The sequence below is a fragment of the Manis javanica genome, chromosome 3, assembly GCF_040802235.1.
Source record: "Manis javanica isolate MJ-LG chromosome 3, MJ_LKY, whole genome shotgun sequence".
NCBI classification, from domain to species: domain Eukaryota; kingdom Metazoa; phylum Chordata; class Mammalia; order Pholidota; family Manidae; genus Manis; species Manis javanica.
Window position 1 is genome coordinate 43,239,946 of NC_133158.1, and position 22,602 is coordinate 43,262,547.

A 22,602-nucleotide genomic window follows, 5' to 3' on the forward strand; every position below is an offset into this window, starting at 1 on the left:
CAACCTGTCAAGAAAAGAAGAATTTGCTAATTCAGTGTTTGTTCCTTTTTATCCTGCTAAACTGGTATATAGTGTTCCTCTTTCCAGTTTTCCTCCCCCAAATGGATTGATTCAACTCTTTGTTTCAGCATTACACAGTTGCTGCTTCTCTGTTTCACAAGCAATTCCATGAGCCTCGGACCATGAGCTGCTTGGTTTTCAGAATAAGTTTGTCTGCCTGCTTCAGTGGGTGTCTTAGTGAACTCATGCCTCAGAGAGTGACTTGGGTAGGCTGTAATTTTTATAACTTGCAACCCAACCCAACTGACTCACATTGATGTGTGAGATGAGCTCCGTGGTAAGTTTCTCTGCCAGTCGGGGCACCGTGGCCTTTCCTTCCTCCAGGAGAATTCTGAAACAAGACAGAGCACACATGAAGCAGGAAGGACAAATATGATATTTTTTCCAGTACTGAGCTTTGTAGGTGGGTAGGTGAGCTCAGCTCCCTTGGGTGACACATCCCATCAGAAAAGCCAGGTAGTACATTAAAAAAAACAGTTGCTAATTATAGGGCAAGTTCAAATCAAGGCAAGCATGCTGCTAGGAAGGTTACATTTATTTTTTCTTTTTCCCAATAAACTCATGAGATAAGTCTTTTTGTCCATAGAAGAACCACACTTCCTAAGTGTCTTGTCCAACTAGTATTTTATTTCTTGTAACAAATATTTATCCCCCAGTAGCCAAATCAATCTTGAAAAAGAAGAACAGAACTGGAGGCAGCAGACTTCCTAATTTCAAATATATATTACAAAGCTATGGTAATTAAAAGGGTATGGTGCTAATACAAAGACAGACATGTAGACCTATGAACAGAATAGTAAGCCCAGAAATAAACCCATAAGCCTCTTACACAAGAGGTGAGTCCCAGCATGTGGCCACTCAGGGATTTGAACTTGGATTTCAGCAACAAAGCACTCCAACACACTTTTTCATCTAACACTTAACTTTCCCAGAAAAGACCTTGTGCAGTGGTTTTCAAAGTGTGGTCCCTGGACCAGTAACATAGCCTTAACCGGGAACTTTTTAGAAACATAAATTCTTGGGTCCCACCCAGACCTCAGAAAGTCTGGGACAGATACAGCCAGCTGGATTTTAACATACTCTCCAGGAGATTCTGCAGCTCACTCCAGGTTGAGAACCCTGGGTGTGAATATCATAGAATCTTCTTTCTGCTCAGTGAGCTGAGTTCCCCTCACCTTGTGACTCCCAAGACTACTGGAAATGATCTCTTCCTTCTATTCAGGACAGGAGCAGAGAGGAAGAAGGAACTGGGGTTGTATTTATGGAGTGCTGGCTATTGGTGCCCCAGAACCTTTGCATGTATCATATTATTATTTTTATTTAATCCTAAATACAATCCTATGAAACAGCAGTAAGACTCTCTAAGTAGATGAGAAAGCAAAAGCTCAGAGAGGCTGAGCCATTTCCCAATGGCACACAACAAGCAGCAACCTGGTCTGCCCAAATGCACTGTTTTCCCAGGCATGATCTCTGTATCTTATCACCCTGCTCCCACATTGTTCAGGAATAGCAAGTTCCTAAATAAAATGAAAGGGAAAAGAATCAATTGAAGAAGAAAAATCCCAATGTCTTGCAAATGCACAGTCTCTACAGGATAATTTATATTTAATAAAACCAGTTAGTTTCCAGACTCTAAAGAGGGGGAGAGTTCCATTTTAATATGCACCATTCGTGATGGTTGACAAAGGCTTCTGGAAAAGGAGACTGTTTATTTGACCTTATTATCCTTATCTACAAAAATGGGAAGACTCTCACCTGCCACGTGCATCTCTTAAGATTTTGTGGGACTCAAATGAGAAAGCAAGTGAAAACACTCTGGGAAGCCCAAGAGCTCCATGCCTAGAGAGTCTCACCTGAAATACGGATGTGTCTGGAAGAACGTCATTTCTTTACTGGTTGCCTCGGCCAGGCTCAGCTTGTTGGTGACCTCCTGCTGGCCCCGGCACTTCACTATCATGTAGCCCTTCTTGAGATGGTAGGTGAGGTTCTGCACCACATTCACAATGACTCTCTCAGTGCCCTTGTCCACGAGATCTGGTTTGGTCAGGATTCCTGGGAGGTAAGGAGAAGGGCAATGGAAAGGCTGCTTCTGTCCTCAGGATGTTTGAATGTGGCTAGATGCTGGCATCTTTTTTGTCCAGGACCAGCAAAGTCTTCTGCAGCCTTGACTGCCCGAGCCTGACACCCGTGCATGCATTCCATAGCTGTCCCTCTTACTTGTACTTCATTTGATCACTAACTCACTCAATTCACTAATCACCTTGTAGAATTTGTTAAGCAAATCTTTCTTGGGTGCCTGCTGGGTACCAGACAGTGTGCATCATCAGAGCCGTCAGGCTCCATCCCCATGTTTCTAAGAATCCCTCCATGATAAGGAGGGGGTATCCCTCTCTCTGCTGGGTCCCATCACAGACTCGCTCTGTCCCTTCTTGTGGGGTCTCCTTTGATACCCTCCCGGCCTTTGTCTGTCTCTCCAGGCCCAGGCATGTTCCCATTCACATTTCATTGAAAGCTTTGAATTCCAAGATTCTTTTTTGTTTGTGTTCTTTGAGTGTCGAATTGCCACTCCATTTTTAGTTCGATTATGTTGGAACCCGAATGTCATCTTCTACTATTTTTGTCCTCATCTTCAATTTGTGGTTAATTCTGGCCATCTGTTCACCATTATCAGAAACTCTTGGCACCTAAGCAGTTGAGTTTTTCTCTTTGTGTTTTAACCTTCCTATTCAAAAACTTGTCATTTACGAGCATACCTTTATACTCACTAAAAGGTGAGTGAAAGCACAGACCTTCATGTTACTAACAGAACCAAGACATCCCTGAATCTGCTATTGAACCTTCTGTTGATAAAGGGAGGGGAGACAGCAGCCAAGAAGGCCCTTCCCTGGAGCCAGTGATCATTCACAAAAGCCTAGATCACTGCACCTTATTCTGAGGAACAGAGTAAGATAATGAAAATTGAGGCTTGCAAGTAGAATTCACCTGAGTTGGGGGAAAGAGCACTTTCTCATAATGTGCCTTAGCTTGAAACAGAGGACTAGAGTCAGAAAACACACATGCCTCTGCCATCTTCAGCTCAGAAGCATCATATAAAGTCTCAATTATTGGGCCACAGAGAATTTTAGGGTGTCTTGATTTTTTTCTCTCCTTAAATTACTTCATTCCTTAATACATTATGCCTGTGTATGGAATTAACAAATGCTTAGTAAGTATGCTCCTCTAGGTGCTGAGGAGGTGTCAGTGAATAAGACTGTAAAGTCCCTGGCTTCATGAATATCCCACCTTCTACTTGGAAAAGGCAGGTGAATTAACCCAGTAATACATGCAAGAGTAAAGACAGATCTCCAATACTGACAAGTGTCAATATTTAAAGGAATGAGCTGGATGATGACTTCTGGCAGGGGTGGATGGTACAGTTTTATGTTGGGTGGACAAAGAGGGCCTCTGGGAGGCAACTTTTGAGCTGAGATCTGATTGAGAGGAAGGAGCCAGCCCAGTGAAGGTGGAGAAAGAGCATTCCAGGCTCTTGGGTGAGAGGGAGCTGGGAGGACTGAGCTATACTGGGGAGTGGTGGGCAAGGCAGAGAGAATGGGGACCACGATCAGTGAGGCATGCAAAGGGCATGCTTTGTGTCCAGGTAAAGGAGTCAGGGGTTTATGTGCAATGGGGGAATTACTGAGTAAAAGCAGAGGAGGGGCACGGCCTGATTTACACATTTGAAGGCCAGTGGAGAGTGCAGTGACTTGGGCAGGGTGAATGCCAGGAGATGAGCAGGAGGATGTCTGAGGTGGTCAGGCAGGAGATTATGGAGGCTCGGTCTGGGCAATGCCTGTGGATATGGGGAGGAAGGGATGGATATGGTATTAGCTTTGGAGACTTCAGACGCATTAGACATAGAATTAAGGGGAGGGAGTCACCAGGACTTCAGATGCATTAGACATAGAATTAAGGGGAGGGAGGAATCAAATGTGACTCTTAGATGTTGCTTTAGAACTGGGCAGGTGTGAACACTTGGGGAGGAGAACTGGGGCACAGTGGGGTGTCAAGGTTGTATTTTGGTAACAGTAAGTTGGAGACATTTAACAGACATCCATGTGGTGATGTCAAGTCTAGGGAAGGGAAGGGTCACGGATAGAGATTTGGGAGTTGCTGGCATGCAGATGGGATTCAAAACCATGGACAGATAAGGTCACTTAGAATGTGCTGACAGAGGGGAAAGTTTGGAATCAAGTTCCGGGTTTCCAATACTTAGAGGTCAGAGAACTGAAGAAGCAACCACACAAGGAGACCAAGAGCGTGACCTCCAGCTGGCCGGCACAGGAGAAGGAGATTGAGAGAGGATGGTGACCCAGAAGCCAGCAGGCTGTGGTGTTATAGCAAAGGAAGGAAACATTTCAAGGAGAGGGTTAGGCAGTCATACCAACTTGGGCTGGAGACAGAGAAAGATGAGGACAGAGAAGTGTTTGTCAGCATGGGGGACACCTGCAACCTTGACAAGAGCCCTGTCACCTGTTGGGGACAGGAGCTCCTGCAGCTGGCTGGGGAAAAGGTGTGCACTTAGAGACAATGGATGGGGAATCAGCTGAGGGGAGAGCCTGCAGATATTTCAACTCACTGTTCCTTTTGAAACTTGTTACTATATAAGCCACTACTAAATAGAATATTAGTCATTACATGTGCTCTGTTTTCACCCTTTGGAAGGACTGTACAGATATTCACTGAGTTTCCTCTTTTAAACATTGAGGTGAAATACACATAATTTATATGTACAAGAGAAGAACTTAACTAATGAAAATATGATGCTTGCCCTCCATTCTACCCTGTCACCCTGTTTTTAAAAAGTATTTGTTTATAGAAATTGTGCTGAAATAGACATAACATAAAATTCACCATTTTAGCCATTTTGAAGTGTACAGTTGAGTATTAGGTATATTTTCATTGTAGGGCAACCACCCCCACCATCCTGCTCCTGAATTTCTTTCAACTTGCAAAACTGGAATTCTGTTCCCATTAAACACTGACTCCGTAGTCCCCTTCCGCTAGCCCTTCGCACCATCTACCTTCTGCCTCTATGAATCTGACTGCTCTAGGAACCTCACATAAGGGGAATCATTCACTACTTGTCTTTCTGGGACCTGTTTATTTTACTCAGCATATGTCCTCAAGACATCCATGCTGTAGCATGTATCCAAATGTCCTTCTTGTTAAAGGCTGAACAGTATTTCATTATTCCATTCTGGTATGCACCTGTCACATTTGGCTTACCCATTCATCTCTTGAGGGACCTGTGGTGTGCTATCTTTTGGCTACTGTGAAGGCTGCTGCTATGTACACGAGTGTCATTCCACTTCCTTTTTTGCACCTAGCATGATTCTTTTTGCAAATTTGATCTAGAATGCAAAGAAATTGCATTGATGTTATAACGTTGTTTTGGACTACACTGAGATCTGATTGAATATATTCTATGACTACAGTAGTTGGCTGAAGTCATGTAATAGCAGCTAATATTATGTCAGAACTTTGATTGTCTGCGTTTGTGGCTAATGAGGGGAGCAGAAAATGGACTATTAATAAAAAGTGTTCCTTAATATCTATAGACATATTAATGTCCAAATAGATACATCTACTAGGTGGAAAATACTGCCTACTTTGGCCATCAATAAAATATCCCTAATGACTTAGTATTGTGAGAAGCTAAAGAATTTGGACTTTGAATGACTGCTGACTCAAAGCTGGAGTTTTCTTTCTTATTCCGTATGTTCGAGATGCCTGCAGACATGAACAGGTAAAGACACAAGATAGTCTGGCATATAGTAAAACATCATACTTGAGGTGTATTCTCCTAACATTTATTTCTATCCTTACTGGAGAATCAGGCATTTGTTTGGGAAGAAACAGAAAAGGCAATTACATACCGAGTATCCACTTAGTCAAGAGAAAAGACTTGCACATTTTCAGGAAAGTAAACTCTATGGGTAGGTGGAATGACAGGTGAAGAGGCGATGTTGAATAATAACATTAAAAATGGCATCTATCATTTGTGCACACACCTAAGTATCACCATGTGTATTTCTTCATGTAATCCTGCCAACAGCCCTAGCCTACGGGCATTACTGTTAGTACCATTTTACAGATGAGGAAACGGAGGCCTGGAGTAAGTGAACATACTGCCCAAGATCAGGTAGCTAGTGTGGTAGAAGTGAAAACCAAAATTCTGCGCTTTTAAACCATGTCCCATATTAAGCCTTCCAGGGTGACTTTTTTTTTTTAAGTAAGAGAACTTCAAGAGAATCCTGTTTCCCACAAAGAGTTCTGCTTGAATATGCACTGTGCAGATGCTCCCACCGCAGCCCTGGCCTACTGATACGCTCACTGAAGGTCTTTTCCATGCACTAAGGAGTGGTCAGTACATGAGCTCTGGAATGGTAGAGCTGATGGGCTCACGGACTCTCCTTTCTGGACCAAGATGGGAGAGCAAATCAGGCAGTATCTGACCCCCATCCAGAACGGCTCACAAATGCAAATGAGGGACAAGAGGAAGAGGGTGAAGAACCTCTAAATTCTGGCCACGCATCCAGCCCTGACTGAGTGGAGATGACCCACCTGCAGCGCATGAATGCGCCGAGCCCATAGAGCATCTGCCCGGAACGGCACTCGGCTCCCACACAGGATGTGGGGTGTCTCTGACAGTGATATGCGCCAGGACCTTCTGAGTATGCAAGGGGTCTCCCACTTCCCTCCCATCCTCTGGAAGCTTGGTTCTTTCCTCTCACCTATGGTCCTGTCTCCATCCGGGTCCACCTCCTGAGCCATGCTCAGTGCCTCTGTGGTGGCGATGTCCACGTTGCAGGGGACCACCACCAAGTTGATCGTCTGTTGCCTCTGAATGTACTTCTTGATGAGGGCCTTGATCTGATGCCAAAGAATCACACACAGGAAGAGCACATCTCTGGTCATCTGACAGTACAGCCAGGTAGGTGTGACTGAAAAACCTATGCCGTCCCAGAGCATGACCTGGTTTTCTCACTTCTGGGCTTTGACTTGGCCAATCCCCTCCCACTGAATGCCTGCCCCACCTGCCTTTATTTAGTTCTCTGTTGATTTCCTACTTACCCTTCAAAGGCCATCACTGCACTTCCCTCTTTCCCCAGGACTCTCTGAATCCTCTAGGCAGATGAGACCTCTCCTTCCTCTCCAGACCCCTCCCACGATGCTTCTGAGGCTGTGGTTATGCCTTCCATGGGGTGACGTGTACGTGTGTGCGCACATGTGCCTGCCCCAGAAGCCCAGGGTACCTTGGTGATGACTCACAACTCCCTACCTGCCTCAGTATGCCCTGCACAGCCCAGCACAGCATCCCTGTGGAGGGTGCTCAGGGCCTGTTAAAGGTATCTGACACTGATAATTATCACTCCAAAGGCTTATTTGTAATTTTAATGACTTTCCCTGGAGTTTGTTCTTGGATGGGGTCTAGCTCACTCTATTAGAGAAAGTCAATAAAACTTTTTAGAATTGTAGGCAAAAGAGAGATGTGGTCAACCTAAGCCTTAAAATACCGAATTTTAATAATATTTTCCCATGTGGACAATGCAAACAAACATGGAAGAGGCTGCCACCTTGGGACCTGTGTCCTTATATTTTGGATGTAGTCCTTATATAATTTGCATGTAGTTTTCCTCTTATTGTGTCCCATTAAATTATTTTAATTGGGGACAGAAGACAATACTACATAGCCACAAAATAGAAAGTTTGCACCACATAGACACAAACTAGCATCATAAACAACTAACTGCTGTGGTCAAATATAAACAGACTCAGCTAGGTCTTGGCCATGGGGAAATTTAACTGGGTAAAGTTATAATAAGCCTTTATAAATGAGCTTTAGTGCTACCTTTAGTCCTTAAGTTCAGAGTTATCATCTTGGTGCGTATGCCCTGTCACACCCACGTGACTGTCTGGCTGGGGTCTGCAGGTGAACAGACCAGACAAGCCCGGGCTCTCCTCCTCGGCACTACTGACATCTGGGCTGGATAACTCTGTGCTTGAGGGCTGTCCTGTGCATCATAGCATATTTAGCTGCATCTCTGGTCTACCTACTGAATGTTGGTGGCAATCCCACATTCCCAAGTTGTGACATTGAAAACATCTCAGGCACTGCCAGTGTTTCCTGGGGGTAAAATAGACTTGATCTGGAAATAGCCGTATCCATTTTGACGGGATCTTGGGTTGTGACACCTGCTCCCTAGAAGGCCTGCCTGGAGAGAGAGAGACCTCATAAAGAGCACTACTTGTGCTCTTGAGCACCTAGAATAGGGGTACCAGGCCCATTCTAGGACCTAGAGATCCAGCACCGATCATGCCAGGGACGTACCCTCAGGGTTTACATCCCAGCAGGGAATACAAGCAACAAACATTCAGTAAGGACAGAAAATGGAATCAGAGGCCAGGCATGGGAGGCATCCCTGAGGTGGCATTTGGGCACAGTACCCAAATTATTTCCTGAAGGAAAGAGAATATGCCATGTGGAAATCTTGGCAGGGAAAGCATTTCAGGAAGAGGGAAGAGTAGGTGCAAAGATGGAGGGGCAAGGGTGGGCGGGGGCTTTCAAGGGCCACCAAATATTCAGCTGTGGCTGGGGTGCAGTGAGGTGCGGAGGCACAGTGATAGGAGTGGGGCCCACTAGTGGGGTCACATTTCTTCAGATGTCAGAAGCTCTTATGCCGACTGGTCTGGAGCCACTTGAGAAGTTTGAGGGTCTGAGCTGGGCTCTAAAACATGAGAGTTGTGTTGGGGATGCACCTGTTGGTGGGGTGAGGGGTGCTGCACTGGGATGGGGGGGCACTGCACTGGGAGGGGGTGCTGCACTGAGGGCAGGAGGAGAACCAAGCCGCAGGCCAGTGCAGAGACAGTGACTGGTGGGGATGGCAGTGGTCTGGGCCTGGGTGCTGGTGGTGGGTGGGGTGAAATGTGGTTAGACTCCGGATGTGTTTGAAAGTAGAGCCAGTCAGGTTTGTAGCTGGACTGGATGTGCCATATGAGAGCAAGAGAGGACACAGAGCCTGCCCTGGTCTGGGCCACTGAGGGCTGGAGGTGCCCTTTCCCAGACAGGGAAGACTGGGAGGGCGGCTGGGGGTGGGGACTCAGGCACTGGTTTCAGCGCTATGCCTACGACATCCACAAGGAGATGGCTTGTCAAGCAGCTGGGCATGGAGCCTGGATTTCAAAGGAGAGGCGCGGGTGAAATAGAGCTTTGGGAGTGGTGTTTAAAATCTTGAGACCACATGAGATACCAAGGGAGAGTTTTCAGTAGTAGTAAGAGATCTCTGAGGTCAGGAAAGTAAGACAGAATTACCCAGGTGATCAAGGGAGGGGTTGAACTAAAGCGAATTTGTCTTGAAGTCAGTGAAGATGTTTTTCAAGCAGGAGTGAGTGATATATCACATTTGAAAATAAAAGGATTTGGCGTGAGAACACATCAGATATGCATGCTGCCAGGAAAGTGGAGCAACACAGTAAGACCATGAACAGAAAACCTTTCACAGGAACTCTGGGGTGACAAATTCTGATTGACTTATCATGTAGCCCAAATGTGTTCTTAATTGTTGCTAATACTTTATGTAAAAATCCAAATTTCTGACTTCTTTTCAATGTTAAGGCAGCTGGTGACATGGGGCCCACATTCCCACGTGACACCCTTAGGCAGGGTGGGAGTTGTTCCGCGTACCTCCAGTTCCACCAAGTCAACTTCCCTTGTTCCCAGGACTTGGCAGGCCCTCAGCAGAACCCAAGCATGAGGTCCTGGTCAGTCCTACCCCAGTCTTTGCTCCAGCCACCCCAAGCAAGGGCCGTGAGTCATGCCAGAGCCAGCTTCAGCTTTCACATTCCCAAGTTCCAGGAAGGCCCACCTGCAATCCAATGTCCTGGGGCTGATTTCCCACAGCCACTCTGGCGATGCCAGGAAGGTCAATGAGGGTCAGATCGGGAACATCGGGGGAGGTGATCTCCAGATTAATGAGCTCATGGCTAATGCCAACTCCATCCCCAGCTATGGCATTCTGGGCTGTGGAGGCCAAGAAAAGAGAAACCCAGAGTCCAGATTAACAACCCAGCTGAGAAAAAACAGTTGTCCTTGAAGGTGACAGCTTATTTTCGGAATATAGGAGCCTGAGCATCAGAGAGCTCCTGTGCTTAGAAAACATTTCACAGAAGTCTGCAGAGTGATCTCCTGGGCCACCGTTTAGGCGGCTGTTTGATATTCAGACAGCACGTGCTTATACCCTCAGAAAAATCAGAGGACACCACCACTAAGTTCACAACAGAATCGTGGATGGGTTCTGCTGTCATTCTTTATGCCTTGTAGTATTTCCAGTGAGTGTTGTGGTAGTTTTAAAATATGCCCACAATTCTTCAGCACTCCTTCCTCCAAAGCAGGAGACTGAGGGGGGCTGAAATAGGGGCTCATGTCTAAAAAGAAGGTATGGTAGCAGTAATGGTGCGTGATAGCCATCAAAGGTACTGTGGCTTCCTCTTGCTTTCTGGGATGGCTCCCTCTGGGGCAAGGAAGCTCCATCAAGAGGTCCACCAAGTGTTGGCCTACTGGCTATATAAGAAGCAGTTCACCAGCCCAGGCCAACATCTCAACAGCAGCCTCGGCAGCGACCCTGAGCCAGGCCCACCTGGCCGAGGCACTCCAGTTGTTGACTTTCACACACTGTGAGGAATTAAGTGCTTGCATTTTAAGCCACTAAGTTTTGGGGTAATTTGTTATGTAGCAATAGATGACTAATACAGGGATGGATTACTTTTATGACTGGAAGCTCTCTCCCCTCCTCTGCACACACACAGATACTCTAACACATATACACAAACACACACTCACATAAAAATGCACACACTAACATATTTGCACTAACACACATACTAAATCCCACTGTGGAATGTGTCATGAGCAGTGCAGATACCTCTCCACTCCATGACACCCACAGAAAAGCCCCTCTGCCTGCCTCTGTCTGTCGGGAAAGGGCCGATCTGAAGGCCTGTGGTTCGTCTGGAGCTAAGTGGACCCCAACTAGGGGGAAACCTCTCATGGCAACTGCCAGCCATGCCAGGGGCTGCTTGGAGGGGCCAGAGGAACTCAAGGCAGCAGGATCCCCTGGCTGAACAAAATCACATCAATACTGGGTATTGTCACTGTTTCACACTATTTGTTATTTATTTTTGGCCCTGGAACATTTACAGCAATCCCACCACCCTGCCTCTTGGGGGATAAGCAGTATCGAAGGAAGGAAGGGAGACTAGGAAGCAGAAGGGAAGGGGAATTACTTTTCCCTTATGTTCACTCTGAAAGACCCTATTTATAGTCTTCATAGGAGATTTAATAGCTTCTTAAGAACTGTATCTAATTTATTACATGCCTAATGTATACCCCTAACCACACAGAAGTAATATGTAGTGATTCCATCCTGTGTCTCAAATTCCTCATTCCTATCGGACCAGTAAGAACCTTTAACATGTGTGTAGGAAGGTCTGGTTGAGTCTGGGCTCTTCTACAGGCCAAATATTGTCCTGAAAGTTTTGAAAGTAATTTATGTAGAAAGTATGATAGAAATTATCCATAATAATCTCCAAAGACAAAAAAGTCATTCTTTTTTGGGGCTGGACTTGAACTCTGCTGGCCCAGCAGGTTGGTTTGCCTCCTCCCAGAGTGTGGTCACCCGGCAGGGGCCCCTGGGGTACAAACCCGAAGGCTGGCCCAGCTGCCAAGAAAAACCCAAATGTCAATGAAATGGCTTCTCCGAGACAGCAGTTCCCATCACACCTACAACCCAAGTCTGGGTGGTGGGAAAGGACAGATGCGACTGTGATGAAGGGATGTGGAGATGGAGCTCGGGGGTCTCCAGGTGTTCTGTGCAGAGCCAGTCTCTGCTGGACGGAGAGGATGAGAGAGAGTCCAGAGAGTCTCCCCATCCCCGCACCCACCTGCATTTCTGGGCTCCACCGCTCTGCGGCTCACTCATGTGTCACTTAAGTGATGTCTGTGCCCGCAGGTGGGTGGTGGGACCCACACAGTCAAGGGCGTCTTGTCCCATCCTAGAAGCTAGTCTGTCAGTGGGCGGGAAAAACCCCCAGGTCTTCCCAGAGGCCGTTCACTTTCCAAGCCATAAAATGGACCAATTAAGATACCTCATGCACATGCATGCAGAACTAGGACCCGCCTCACGGGCGCAGGTCCTGGGCAGTCATAGCACCGTGTTCAGGAGACCCGCTCTTGGTTTAAAGACCTGTTTTCATGAACTTGAAATTCTAGTGATTTTGAATGAGGGCCCTGCATTTTTATTTTGCTCCAAGCCCCTTAAATCATGTAGCTGGTCCTGCTCCAAGCAGGATTTCTCAAACTTGAAGTGCACTTGACCCACTGGGGGTCTAGTTAAAATCCAGATTCTGACTCATCACGTCTGGGGTGTGGCTGAGATTCTGCATTTCCCACAGGCCCCCAGATGTCCCTGTGCAGACCAGGAGGCACACTGAGCAGCCAGGAGCTACAGGATCTGTGGAGACCTTGAAAGGAGTTGAGGCCTCGGATGGTCTATGTGAGGGGGAGGTACCGATGGCAAAACCCAGATGCGTGGGATACACAAGGACACAGAGGTCACTGGTCACCAGCTTAAGGGGACACCCAGAGACATAGCATGATGCTCCCTAGGACTTCCCCAGTGGCCTTGCCTTGTGCCCAAGGGTCTCCTGTGTCCTCAACATCTCTCTCCTGCCTCCCTCAGAATTTGCTTTCAGATCCTCTGCAGGACAGAAAGTGAGCCCGGGGGTATGCGGGCTAGAAGTCCTCTCTCCGGCAGCCTTGCCTGGTGGCTGCTGAGCTCACACTCACAATGCAGTGAACTCACTGGATGGTGTGACTTAAGATGGGACTGGTCTGGCCTGACAACAGCTTGGGCCAAGGGAGACGATCCGTTCTGATGGCCTCCCAAGCTTTAGGGAAAGGCCCTGGCAGGTGGTGTCATGACCTCCAGGGGGCGCGGGCTCTACAAGTTACAGAAGTGCCTGTGCTGGGGCACCGGCTGGGTTCCCCGCCAGGGGACTGCTGCACCAGGTCAGATAAGGACAAATGTTCCATTTGTTTGATTCCCTACATTGGTACTTGTAGCTGTGTGTCATTCCCCCCTGTGCACATACAACAATGCTGTGATCCAGTCTGCTTTTGATGGACATCTAGGTAGTTTGCACACAGGGCTGTCACAACAGTGCTGCTAGAACCTGGTTCTGGTGCACACTTTGGCTGGGTGTATACTCAGGAGTGTAGTTAACAGAGCATCATAGAGTGTGCACACCTCCAGCTTTAGCAGATTATCACCAGTTTTCCAGAGGCTGCACCATCTTACACTCCCATCAGCAATGGAGGAGAGCTCTGAGTTGCTGTTCTAAAGATTCCTTGGCTGTGGCCTGCTCATTATTCATCCTTTCCCAAGCACCCACCCATGGTGTGCCAGAGCTCTGCTAGAGGCTGCGAGGTCGTGGTGAGCACACAGCCCTTCTGGTCCTGCTCATAGAGCTCATGGTAGAGAGTCCGGATGGACCTCAATAAACACTACAGGTTGTGCGGGAACCTGGCAGCCCCAGGTCAGCCATACGGGCACAGCCAGGGTAAAGAGCTTTCATGATTTGAAGCTAGAAACTTGCCAATTGAGGATTTTAAGCAGTTTTTGTGTTTGGGGATGAACCCTAGAATCAGAGGCAGGACCTCTCTCTTTTGGAAGGGATCCCTCTGGTGAGCCATCTGAGGCCTGCAGGTTTTTGCGGAACTGAGCTGGGAAGTCACGTAAAGCCTCACCCTCAGATGCTGAGTTTATTCTAAGTAATGTGAAAATCCTGTCTCCCTGGAACTCAGAGATGTCCGAGTTGCAGGTGGCTGCAGAGATTCCTATTGCACTCAGGGTTGTCTTTTGCCTGCCTGGCAGAAAGCAGTATGAGATGGTGAGCAGGCTCAGCAACACAGGGCAGGCCAGCCTGCAGAGGGCATGGCTGCCAGGGACCCCTCTGAGAGGTAGAGAAGTCAATGCCAAGAGTACGCATACCTTGTTAGCATTCTGGGATTACCCAACACTATTCGTAGCCATTGGTAAACTTTGTTCAAAGGCAGGTGCTGGCTGTGCCCCCAAGAATGGAGGTGGGTGGGCTCTGTGTCAGGGGCAGCTGCATGGAGACATGGCCATGCGGCGGCCAGCCCCTGCCGGGTCACAGCAGGGCCTGAGGACAGCGGTGGCCAGGACAGCCAGAGCTGGGGGCCTGCAGGGGACACTTCTCAGAGTAGGGGCAGGTAAGCTGTGACCCAAAGGAAGAGAAGGAATTAGGCAGGTGAGGAGGAGGGGACAGCATGAGAGGCTCCAGCACGGCACGTGGAGAAGCCTGGAAGGAAGACCACATGCTTCCTCGTGGGGCTGAAAAGCCCTGATGCCCCTGAGGAGAGGAAGGAGCTGGACCTCAAGGCAGCGGCCAGAGGGGCATCTGCAGACGCTGCCGAGCGGGCCTTACCTTTCTGAATTTCCTTCTCCACCTGCGAGGGGTTGTGGAGCTGGAGCTCCGTGGTCTGGTAGCTGAGCCTCCCCGTCCACGCTGGCTCATGAAGCTGCTTTTTCAGCTTCAACACCAGGGGACACCTGGTGACGATTCCTGAGAGACAGTTTCCCAAACATCTTGTTTCCTTTACAAGGAAGTGCGGCAGGTACCCTCTGCCTCACCCCGGAGGAGCCGCCAGAGTGTCCCCAGAGGCTGTCTGAGGTTTTGACCCTCTAGGGCCCTGACTGGCGGGTGCACAGGGGCACAGGCTTGGGCACTCGCATGCGTAGCTGCACCTGTGCACTGCTCTCTGGTGGTCGTGGGGCACTCCAGGCTGACCACGGCCACAGTCCCCAGCACACTGCTCTGTGAGTGACCCCACGGAAGGCAGGACTTCTGCCTGGAGTCCCCACCGTGGGTGTGGGCCAGCAGACCTGCCCTGTGCAGGTGGAAGCCCAAGCTGGGACACCTGGGAATGTGAAGCAGTGAGACCTGCCTGAGGGCTGCCCAAGCCTCCCAAGGGCCCCACGCTGAGTTGGGGACGCCGGAGGCTGGACATCCCAAAGCTGGGGGTGCAGAGGGTTCTGCTGGTGTGGTTTCTGCAGCCAGAGCTCAGACAGGCTGGAACTTCTTGGGGCTGGGGGCCCCTGGTGGAGGCCTGGGGAGCCTCACACAGCAGGGCTGTGCACAGGTGCTGTGTATCCTCCTGTCGCTTGCTCTACAAGGGAGGTATTACCTCCTCATCCAGCCTGGAGACTTGCCCAGCACCACACGCCTGAACTGGGACCCAGACTCTGTCCTGCTGTGCCTCTCCTCAAAATGCTGAACCCAGGGCAGGGAGGAGTGACAGGACTTGGGATCCAGGGCTGGCAGAAGTACCCTCCCAGGGGCCTTCCCAGTGCCTGTCTCCGAAACCACTGTGCCCAGGGGTGCTCTGGGGCTCCCAGGTGGCTGGCTGCTGGCTGAGGAGGGAAGCTGGCCCTGCTGTGCTTACCGCTGCCTCTGGGCAGGGCGACTCCCGAAAGAGCCTCCAGCACAGAGCTCTTGCCGGAGCTCTGGTCCCCGATGACGGCGATGGCAGGCAGGGCCAGGTCCTGCTCCACGCCCAGGGCCCGCAGGGAGTCGATGAGGTCGATGCAGGGGCGCACCTTCTCCTCGTACTGGCTGTACAGGTTGTTCTCGGGCCCCTGGAAGGGGCAGGGTAGGCTCTCAGCCCTCTGGCAGGGCTCCCACCATCCTGGGGCATTTGTGGCAGAATCTGTTCATCTACTGATGGTGGGTGGCAGAGAGGAGGGGGGCAAGGAGGCTCTGGGTGTGCCTCGGGGAGGTCTCTGCACCCTGCTCCTGTGGCAGCTTTGCTTCTGCTGATGTGGGGCAATGGGGGTGGGGCCAGGCCTGACTGAGCAGGGCAATGGCACCAAGAGGTGGGAGCTCCTGGCCAGCCAGAGACGGGAACGGAGGTGGGCCCTGGGTAGGGAGGGGGTGGTGGCAATGACAATAGTAGCTGGAGGAAAAGCTCCCAGGAAGGAGGCGCCAGCACAGAGAGCGGAAGCGCCCAGACTCACATCAAGGAAGGTCATCATTGCCCTGGAGATTGGGTATGTCCCCAGTGCCTGTTGAAGGGCCCGAGAGAGCTGGGGGACACCAGTCGTGCGGCCACATTCAGTCCGGACTTGCAGGTTTACTGCCATGCTTGCGGAGGTGCTCACCCATGGCACCCACAGCCCTTTTCTGCTGGAGGCTGGAACATGCCCATCCTGAGCTCCCCTCCACCCACCTTACCTTTGCCCTCTGTTGGCCCCAGTTTCCTTCTGGCTGCTGTTGGTTCAATGTCAGCAACTTCAAGTTCTTGGAGAGGAAAACTGCGTCCTTCCCTCCGGCCTGCCAGTTTGGAGGGAATATCATTTGCCCTGTGGCTTTGCCAGATGGTGGTGGCTGCTGCTGGAAAAAATTCATTTCTTTTTTTGGATGGTGTAGGGAAGAAGATGGATTGTGCCTCTGGTACGACCAAGAACTGTGGGATTTAGGCATGAGCTGTCAGCCTATCAGGGCAGGAAGGTGTGTTCCCAGCTGCTCGGTGCCTCCAATCTTCTTAACAAGCTCTGCAAAGACATAAGATGGGACAGTGGCCCAAACATCACCATCACCATGCACTCCTCCCCTAAGCTGCTCCTTGGCCATCCCTGCCTCACCCAGCCCCACACAACCCACCACCCTGTGTGGACACAGAGCCCAGCAACCCAGCACGCCCTGTGCAGGGTCACCCGTGCAGACCCTGCTGCTGCTCCCTGGAGTGCCTTCCCACAAATCTGCATGCAAGCTCCTGTCTTGGGCTCTACTGTTTTGGGGGGTGGGGGATGGTGGGAATGGGGAGTGACTAAGCTAAGGTAAAGGGAATCTGAAATAAGCAAGTGGCAGCACTATGTCTTTAAGATAAACTCCAGGATCCAGTTTAATCAGTTAGAAGCCAGGGTTAGTTTCACACGGAGGGGCTACCTGGGGCTCTGAGGCCAGACCAGCTGTGTGTGTGACCTGGGCCACTCTCCGAGGCTCTCCACCGTGTCCTGCCGGGGTTGTGCCCTGGCCTTTCCTGGCCTTGCTGGGGCCAAATCTGACTTGGGTTTCAGTTGGAAGGAGATAGAGAAGGCCTTCCTGGGCTCTTCCAAGTGGTGAAGCCCACTGACTTGCAGACCTGTGAGGAGGGTCCCCCAGTTGTGGCCCAGCTCCCTTGGGAGCCCTGAGAAGGGCTGTCAGGTGAGAGCAGCTCCCTTACTTCTGCCCGTACACCTGCAAAGTCACCCTCTCTCTATTTACTTGATTGTCACCTGTTACCCTATGCAAGCAGGTACTCTGTGTCTCCTGACGGCACTGGGCAGTGGCAGGCACCCCCCAGATCCTGGTTTCATGAGCAAATGGAGGAAGGCATGGCTTCCTTTCCTGCAGCATCTGGGAAGCCATCACTACCACGATGCTCCCCACCTGGCCTGTCTTCTCATGTCAGTAACAGCAGCTCTGACCTTCTGACAGCGCTGGACAAACGCCCCCCAGCCTCCCTTGCCTTTCAGCCCCACAGCCCGCCCTCAGCAAACTGGACTCTACCTCCAAAACATTCAGAATACAACCATCTGTCACCACCCCACTGCTGCCACCTTAGCCCAAACCACTGTGGTCTCATCTGAATGCTGCCCTGGCCACCCGGCCTGGTGAATCTTGCCAGAAGCAACTGCTGAGGCCCTGATCCTGGAAAGCGCAGGGCCCCCTTCCTTAGCCGCTCTGGCCATCCTTCACTCTGCCAGGCCTTCCCTCCACGTGTTCCCGGGAGTGAAACCCAGCAGTCGCAGTTGTGCCCATGGACAAAGACAGAGGCAGCTAAATCGGTCAGTTACCCACCTAGCCGCTTGTTTTCCCATGGACTGGATGGTTCCACAGGCTATTCCATCCTCGGTACTTCGAGGCCACACTTTGTCTATCATCTACCACCAGCCTACCCTTTTCTCTGTTCACTTTATATTCCACTTTGTTCAAACCCTAAGCCAGTAACTACAGTTGGTTGTACGGGTGAAAGGCAATGACAGACTATTGGGCAGAAACTCAAGCGTTCACTCTGCGAGTCAGCCAGCCCGCTAGGCAATCCTGATGCCTGGCGTGCCGTGTGGTGATTCTTCCCCTGACCACGATGTGGGCCCTTCCCATCCAGGGAACACGGTGCAGCACCACCCATCAGAAGTGCCCCTGTGGCTTGTACTGGGAAACTCTCAGAAAGGCCCTCCCTCTGACTGAGGACCAGAACAAAATCTGGGTTATTTGTGGCTGTTTCGCATCTTCTGGTTTTTCTTCATCTCTCTGGAGTCTCTGAGTTTCAGCCTTTGATACATTCGGCATCTGATATTCTTTCTCCCATGCAATTGTTTCTCTTATAAAACAGCCATTCTTGTCACGCCTGTCCTTCACCAAGTGTCAAGAGAAATTATGATCCCATGTAAAAGGTCTCTGCTTTGCTTTTATTTTTAAAGTATAATTGCCCTCAAGAACATGTCCCCCCTCCTTAGTATAAGGAAATTGTATTAAGATTATGTTAACCTCTTGAATGTAAGCACACAACAGATTACTTTGCAGAGGGCCAGGCTGAAGGAGCCTGTGCCCCCTTCTGTTAATGAGGGAGGAAGCCATCTGTCCTGGGCACCCTTGGCCTTGGCACAAGGCTCAGACCCAAGTCATTGGTGGTCCTGGCTCCCCAGCCCAGTGGGCACTGCTGTGTCCCTTGGCTCCTGTCCACAGAGATTCAGCAGGCTTTATGGTTTACTGTGGTACTTTATAAAACAACTGAGAGCAGGACATGCAAGAAATGGTCTTTGGGAATCCGAACATTCTTGGCCTTTTCTGGTGGGATGGGAGCTCCAGCGTCAGGAGGCAGGGGTTGGGGGTCATAGCTGAAGAAACTGCTGTTCACAGAGGCCCAGGAAGTGCAGGTGAGAAACATCAGCATCAGGCACCTGGTGTGGCAGGACAGGGCAGCAGGATCTTATCAATTCAAGGACACAGAATTGTCTTTGATAAAATGGAGAAAGATAAGAGGCAGAGAGCTTAACCACGCAGCATGCCTGGGAGAGTCCATATGGGCAGGAGAGACAGCTGCTCAGGTACGAACATCACTGTGCCACCCCCAGCGGGGTCTCCTTCCTTCCTTCCCTCTCGTCAGGAGGGGTCCAAAGCAGCAGAGAGGGGCACTGCCCACCCCCACTCCCAACCCAGATCATGCAGGGCGACGGGCTGGAACACATACACAGGGCCAGAGTCGGCCACCCAGGGGAAGAAGCAGTCCCAGGTGGCAGGAGGTGGAGAGGCAGAAAGGGCCATGGCACAGGACTGGAGCAGGGAGACCAGAGAGGAGCGCCCACTGACAGCCCGGCATGGTATCTGGACCAAGGAGAGTGTTGCTTTACATACTCGTGGGGCCCTGCCTGCATCCCTGATCACCTACAAGGAAACGTGTTTGGATGGATGGTGCGCTGGTCTCTGACCCAACGACAGAGCTGGGGGATGGCTGTACCTGAGGACAAGTCATGAAACCTGAAGCTCTCAGCTTGCCTGAGCCAGACAAGCATGGGAGTGTAGCCTGAGCTCCATCCCCCTGCCACCCCCAAACTTGGCTTTATCCTGTGTTTCTGTCTACCTTCCACCCAATTCTGAATAGCTGGGCAGGTGGGACCCAAGGGAGTGACCACATCCCAGCAGGGACAGCCTTGCTTCTGGGCCCATGGGGTAATGCCCACTCTGTGGAAGGCACCCCAAAATTGTATTGAGGTTACCTACGTCACAGAGAACCCACTTGAGTGATATGCAACCTAAGACAAGATGCTGGAAATCCTAGCCATGGCAATCAGACAAGATAAAGAGATAGAAGGCATCCAAATTGGTAAGGAATAGGTTAAACTGTCACTGTTTGCAGATGACATGATACTATATATGGAAAATCCTAAAACCCCACCAAAACACTATTAGAACTAATACATGGATTCAGTAAAGTTGCAGGATACAAAATTAATACACAGAAATCTGTTGCATTCCTATATACTAACAATGAACTAGCAGAAAGAGAAATCAGGAAAACAATTCCATTTATAATTGAATCAAAAAGAATAAATACCTAGGAGTAAACCTAACCAAGGTGGTGAAAGACCTGTACTCTGAAAACTACAAGACATTCATGAGAGAAATTAAAGATGACACAAATAAATTGGAATCTATCTCATGCTCATGAATAGAAAGAATTAATATTGTGATAATGGCCATCCTGCCCAAAGCAATTTACAAATTCAGTGCACTTACTTGTGGAATCTAAAAACAAAACAAAACAAAATGAACAAAACAGCACAGACTCAGAGAAACTGAGAAGTGACTGGTGGTTACTGTGGGGGAGGGATTAGGGTTGGGGGAAGCTAACAGGGCACAAAAATTCTCAATCATAATATAAGTTGGTATGGGGATGAAGTACAGCACAGTGAATATAGCTAATGGCTCTGTAACATCTTTCTACATTGACAGATAGTAAGTAGATAATTGGTGTGAGGATTTAATAATGTGAGTAAACTGTTGAAACACTGGGTTGTATACTTTAAACCAATATAATACTGTGTATCAACAATACTTCAATAAAAAAAAGACAAGATGTTAACCAAGACTGTAAGACTGTGATTCCCAAACTGTGCACCAGGACGCCCTAGGGGACTGGTGAGAACTCGCAGGGGCACTGTGGGGTATTTAAAATTTCCCAGGGATGCACAGCTGTTGGATACCACACAACCTACTGTTACTGAGTTGTTCGGACCTAACAGCAATAATTAATCAATAGAACCATTTGGTATTTCTTTTGGTCAGGGAGAACAGTACATGACTTATGAAGACACTGGGGGCATCTAAGGCAGAATGTGTGGGAATTTCCACTGAGAGCAGGTGATATGGAGGCAGATGAGTGTCTGTGAGCTGAGAGGGGAGAAGGGAGGTGGGCTGATGTATGGACAGATGTGCAGATGGACAGGCAAGGGCTGGGCGGGAAGAGGCCAGGAGGTGGGTCTTGGATTTCCCAGGAGCTCAGCTGGCTTGTCTCTTTTATGCCCCTCATATGCCTGTATTCTCATATGGCTAATTTATATTGTGCCTATTTTTACAGGGGATGGGAAGTGAAATTCAGAGAAGCAGCTGGGGTCTTGTCCCATGGCTCCGAAGTAACAGACTCAGGACTCCAGTGGAGCAACAGGTTACTTTGATGATGAGGAAACAGCAAAGCTGTTCAGATTTGGAAAATGCATTGCAGATCTCCACCATCTATGATGGGTAGATTTCAGAAATGCAGTCTTAAAGACCAGTCCCTTCCCCTGGGCCTCTTCCTTTTGACTGTTTTTTATTTTTGTTTCACACATTCCCCAGGCCTCATTAGGCCCCAGAAGAGTCTCGGTGGGCCCCAGGGGCGTGAATCTCAGTGCCCGGCATCCATCCCTGGGCCCCTGGGCCTGGCCTCCTGGACCCGAGCCAGGCCTGGGCTCTGCTTAGAGTTCCATGGCCATACAGGCTCAAGCCCGCAGAGTGGAGAACACTGCAATTACTTTAACAACTTTGCATCCTCTACCTGGTATCTTGCTGTGTCTTCAGGGTTATTACCTACAAGTACAAATACTGTATGGATCTATGTGATCACTCAGATGGTAGGGATATTTAGTCTCCTTTGATACTAATTAGAAAATTAGTTTCTCCTCAAAGCAAAATACAACCACAACTATCTGGCTCACTGAGACTTCATAGTTTCCAGGAAAGAAGGATGAAGATGTTACTCTCACAGCTCCAGGTCTGAACCTGGACACCGTCCATGACCAGCAGGGGAAAAGCTAAATGCCTCACTGGCCTGGAAAACCTGCCAAAGCTGTTCAAGGCCAGGGGACGACTGGGTGTCAGGGATTCTTCTTCCTCCTGGTGACATGAACTGGAGAGGTCACCACAGCATCCTAAGATGTATATATTTCCCCAAACAATGCCAAGGACAGCTGGCAATGACCAGAAGCTGAAGAGGCCAGGAAGGATCTCTCTGAGGGAACCAGCCAGGCAGACCCATCGATCTCAGATGGCCAGCCTCCAGAGCTGGGAGAGGATAGATTTCTGTTGTGTAAACCACCTAGTCTGTGGTGCTTTGTTACGGCAGCCCCAGGACACAAATAATCCATGTCTAAGGACGGATCTGTTTCCCCCAAATGCCACTCTTTGCTGGGAAGTCTCGGCATCAATGTCTCTAAGTAGAAATTTGAAAGCCCAGCACTGCACATGTAACAGTGGGGAGTCACTAAGGCTAGGAGTCGGGTGACCTCTCCCCTCAGGAGCAATTTCCCAGCACACCAGAGGGTGGCCCTGTGCCATCGATGCCACAGCACGGGGGCAGCAGGAGCCTTGAGACCAGGCTTTGCAGCTCCGATTCTGACACTCTCT

General features: G+C 49.6%; 1 protein-coding gene across 5 annotated transcripts in view; it reads right to left on the minus strand.

The window, feature by feature from the left end:
• MX2 (MX dynamin like GTPase 2) overlaps positions 1–22,602 on the minus strand; it is a 32,499-nt gene that overhangs the window by 7,639 nt on the left and 2,258 nt on the right. For 4 of the 5 annotated variants that reach the window (XM_073231313.1, XM_073231311.1, XM_037014830.2 and 1 more), the window contains exons 3-9: positions 16,411–16,730; positions 15,623–15,815; positions 14,605–14,742; positions 9,966–10,120; positions 6,834–6,972; positions 1,914–2,112; positions 313–391 (exon numbers count right to left, since the gene is read on the minus strand). In XM_073231313.1, the coding sequence (XP_073087414.1) occupies positions 313–391; positions 1,914–2,112; positions 6,834–6,972; positions 9,966–10,120; positions 14,605–14,742; positions 15,623–15,815; positions 16,411–16,659 (1,152 nt within the window). In that variant the 5' untranslated portion in view covers positions 16,660–16,730. Of the gene's footprint in view, positions 1–312; positions 392–1,913; positions 2,113–6,833; positions 6,973–9,965; positions 10,121–14,604; positions 14,743–15,622; positions 15,816–16,410; positions 16,731–17,124; positions 17,321–22,602 lie in introns of all 5 variants that reach the window. The other variant, XM_037014832.2, reaches the window with a different exon arrangement.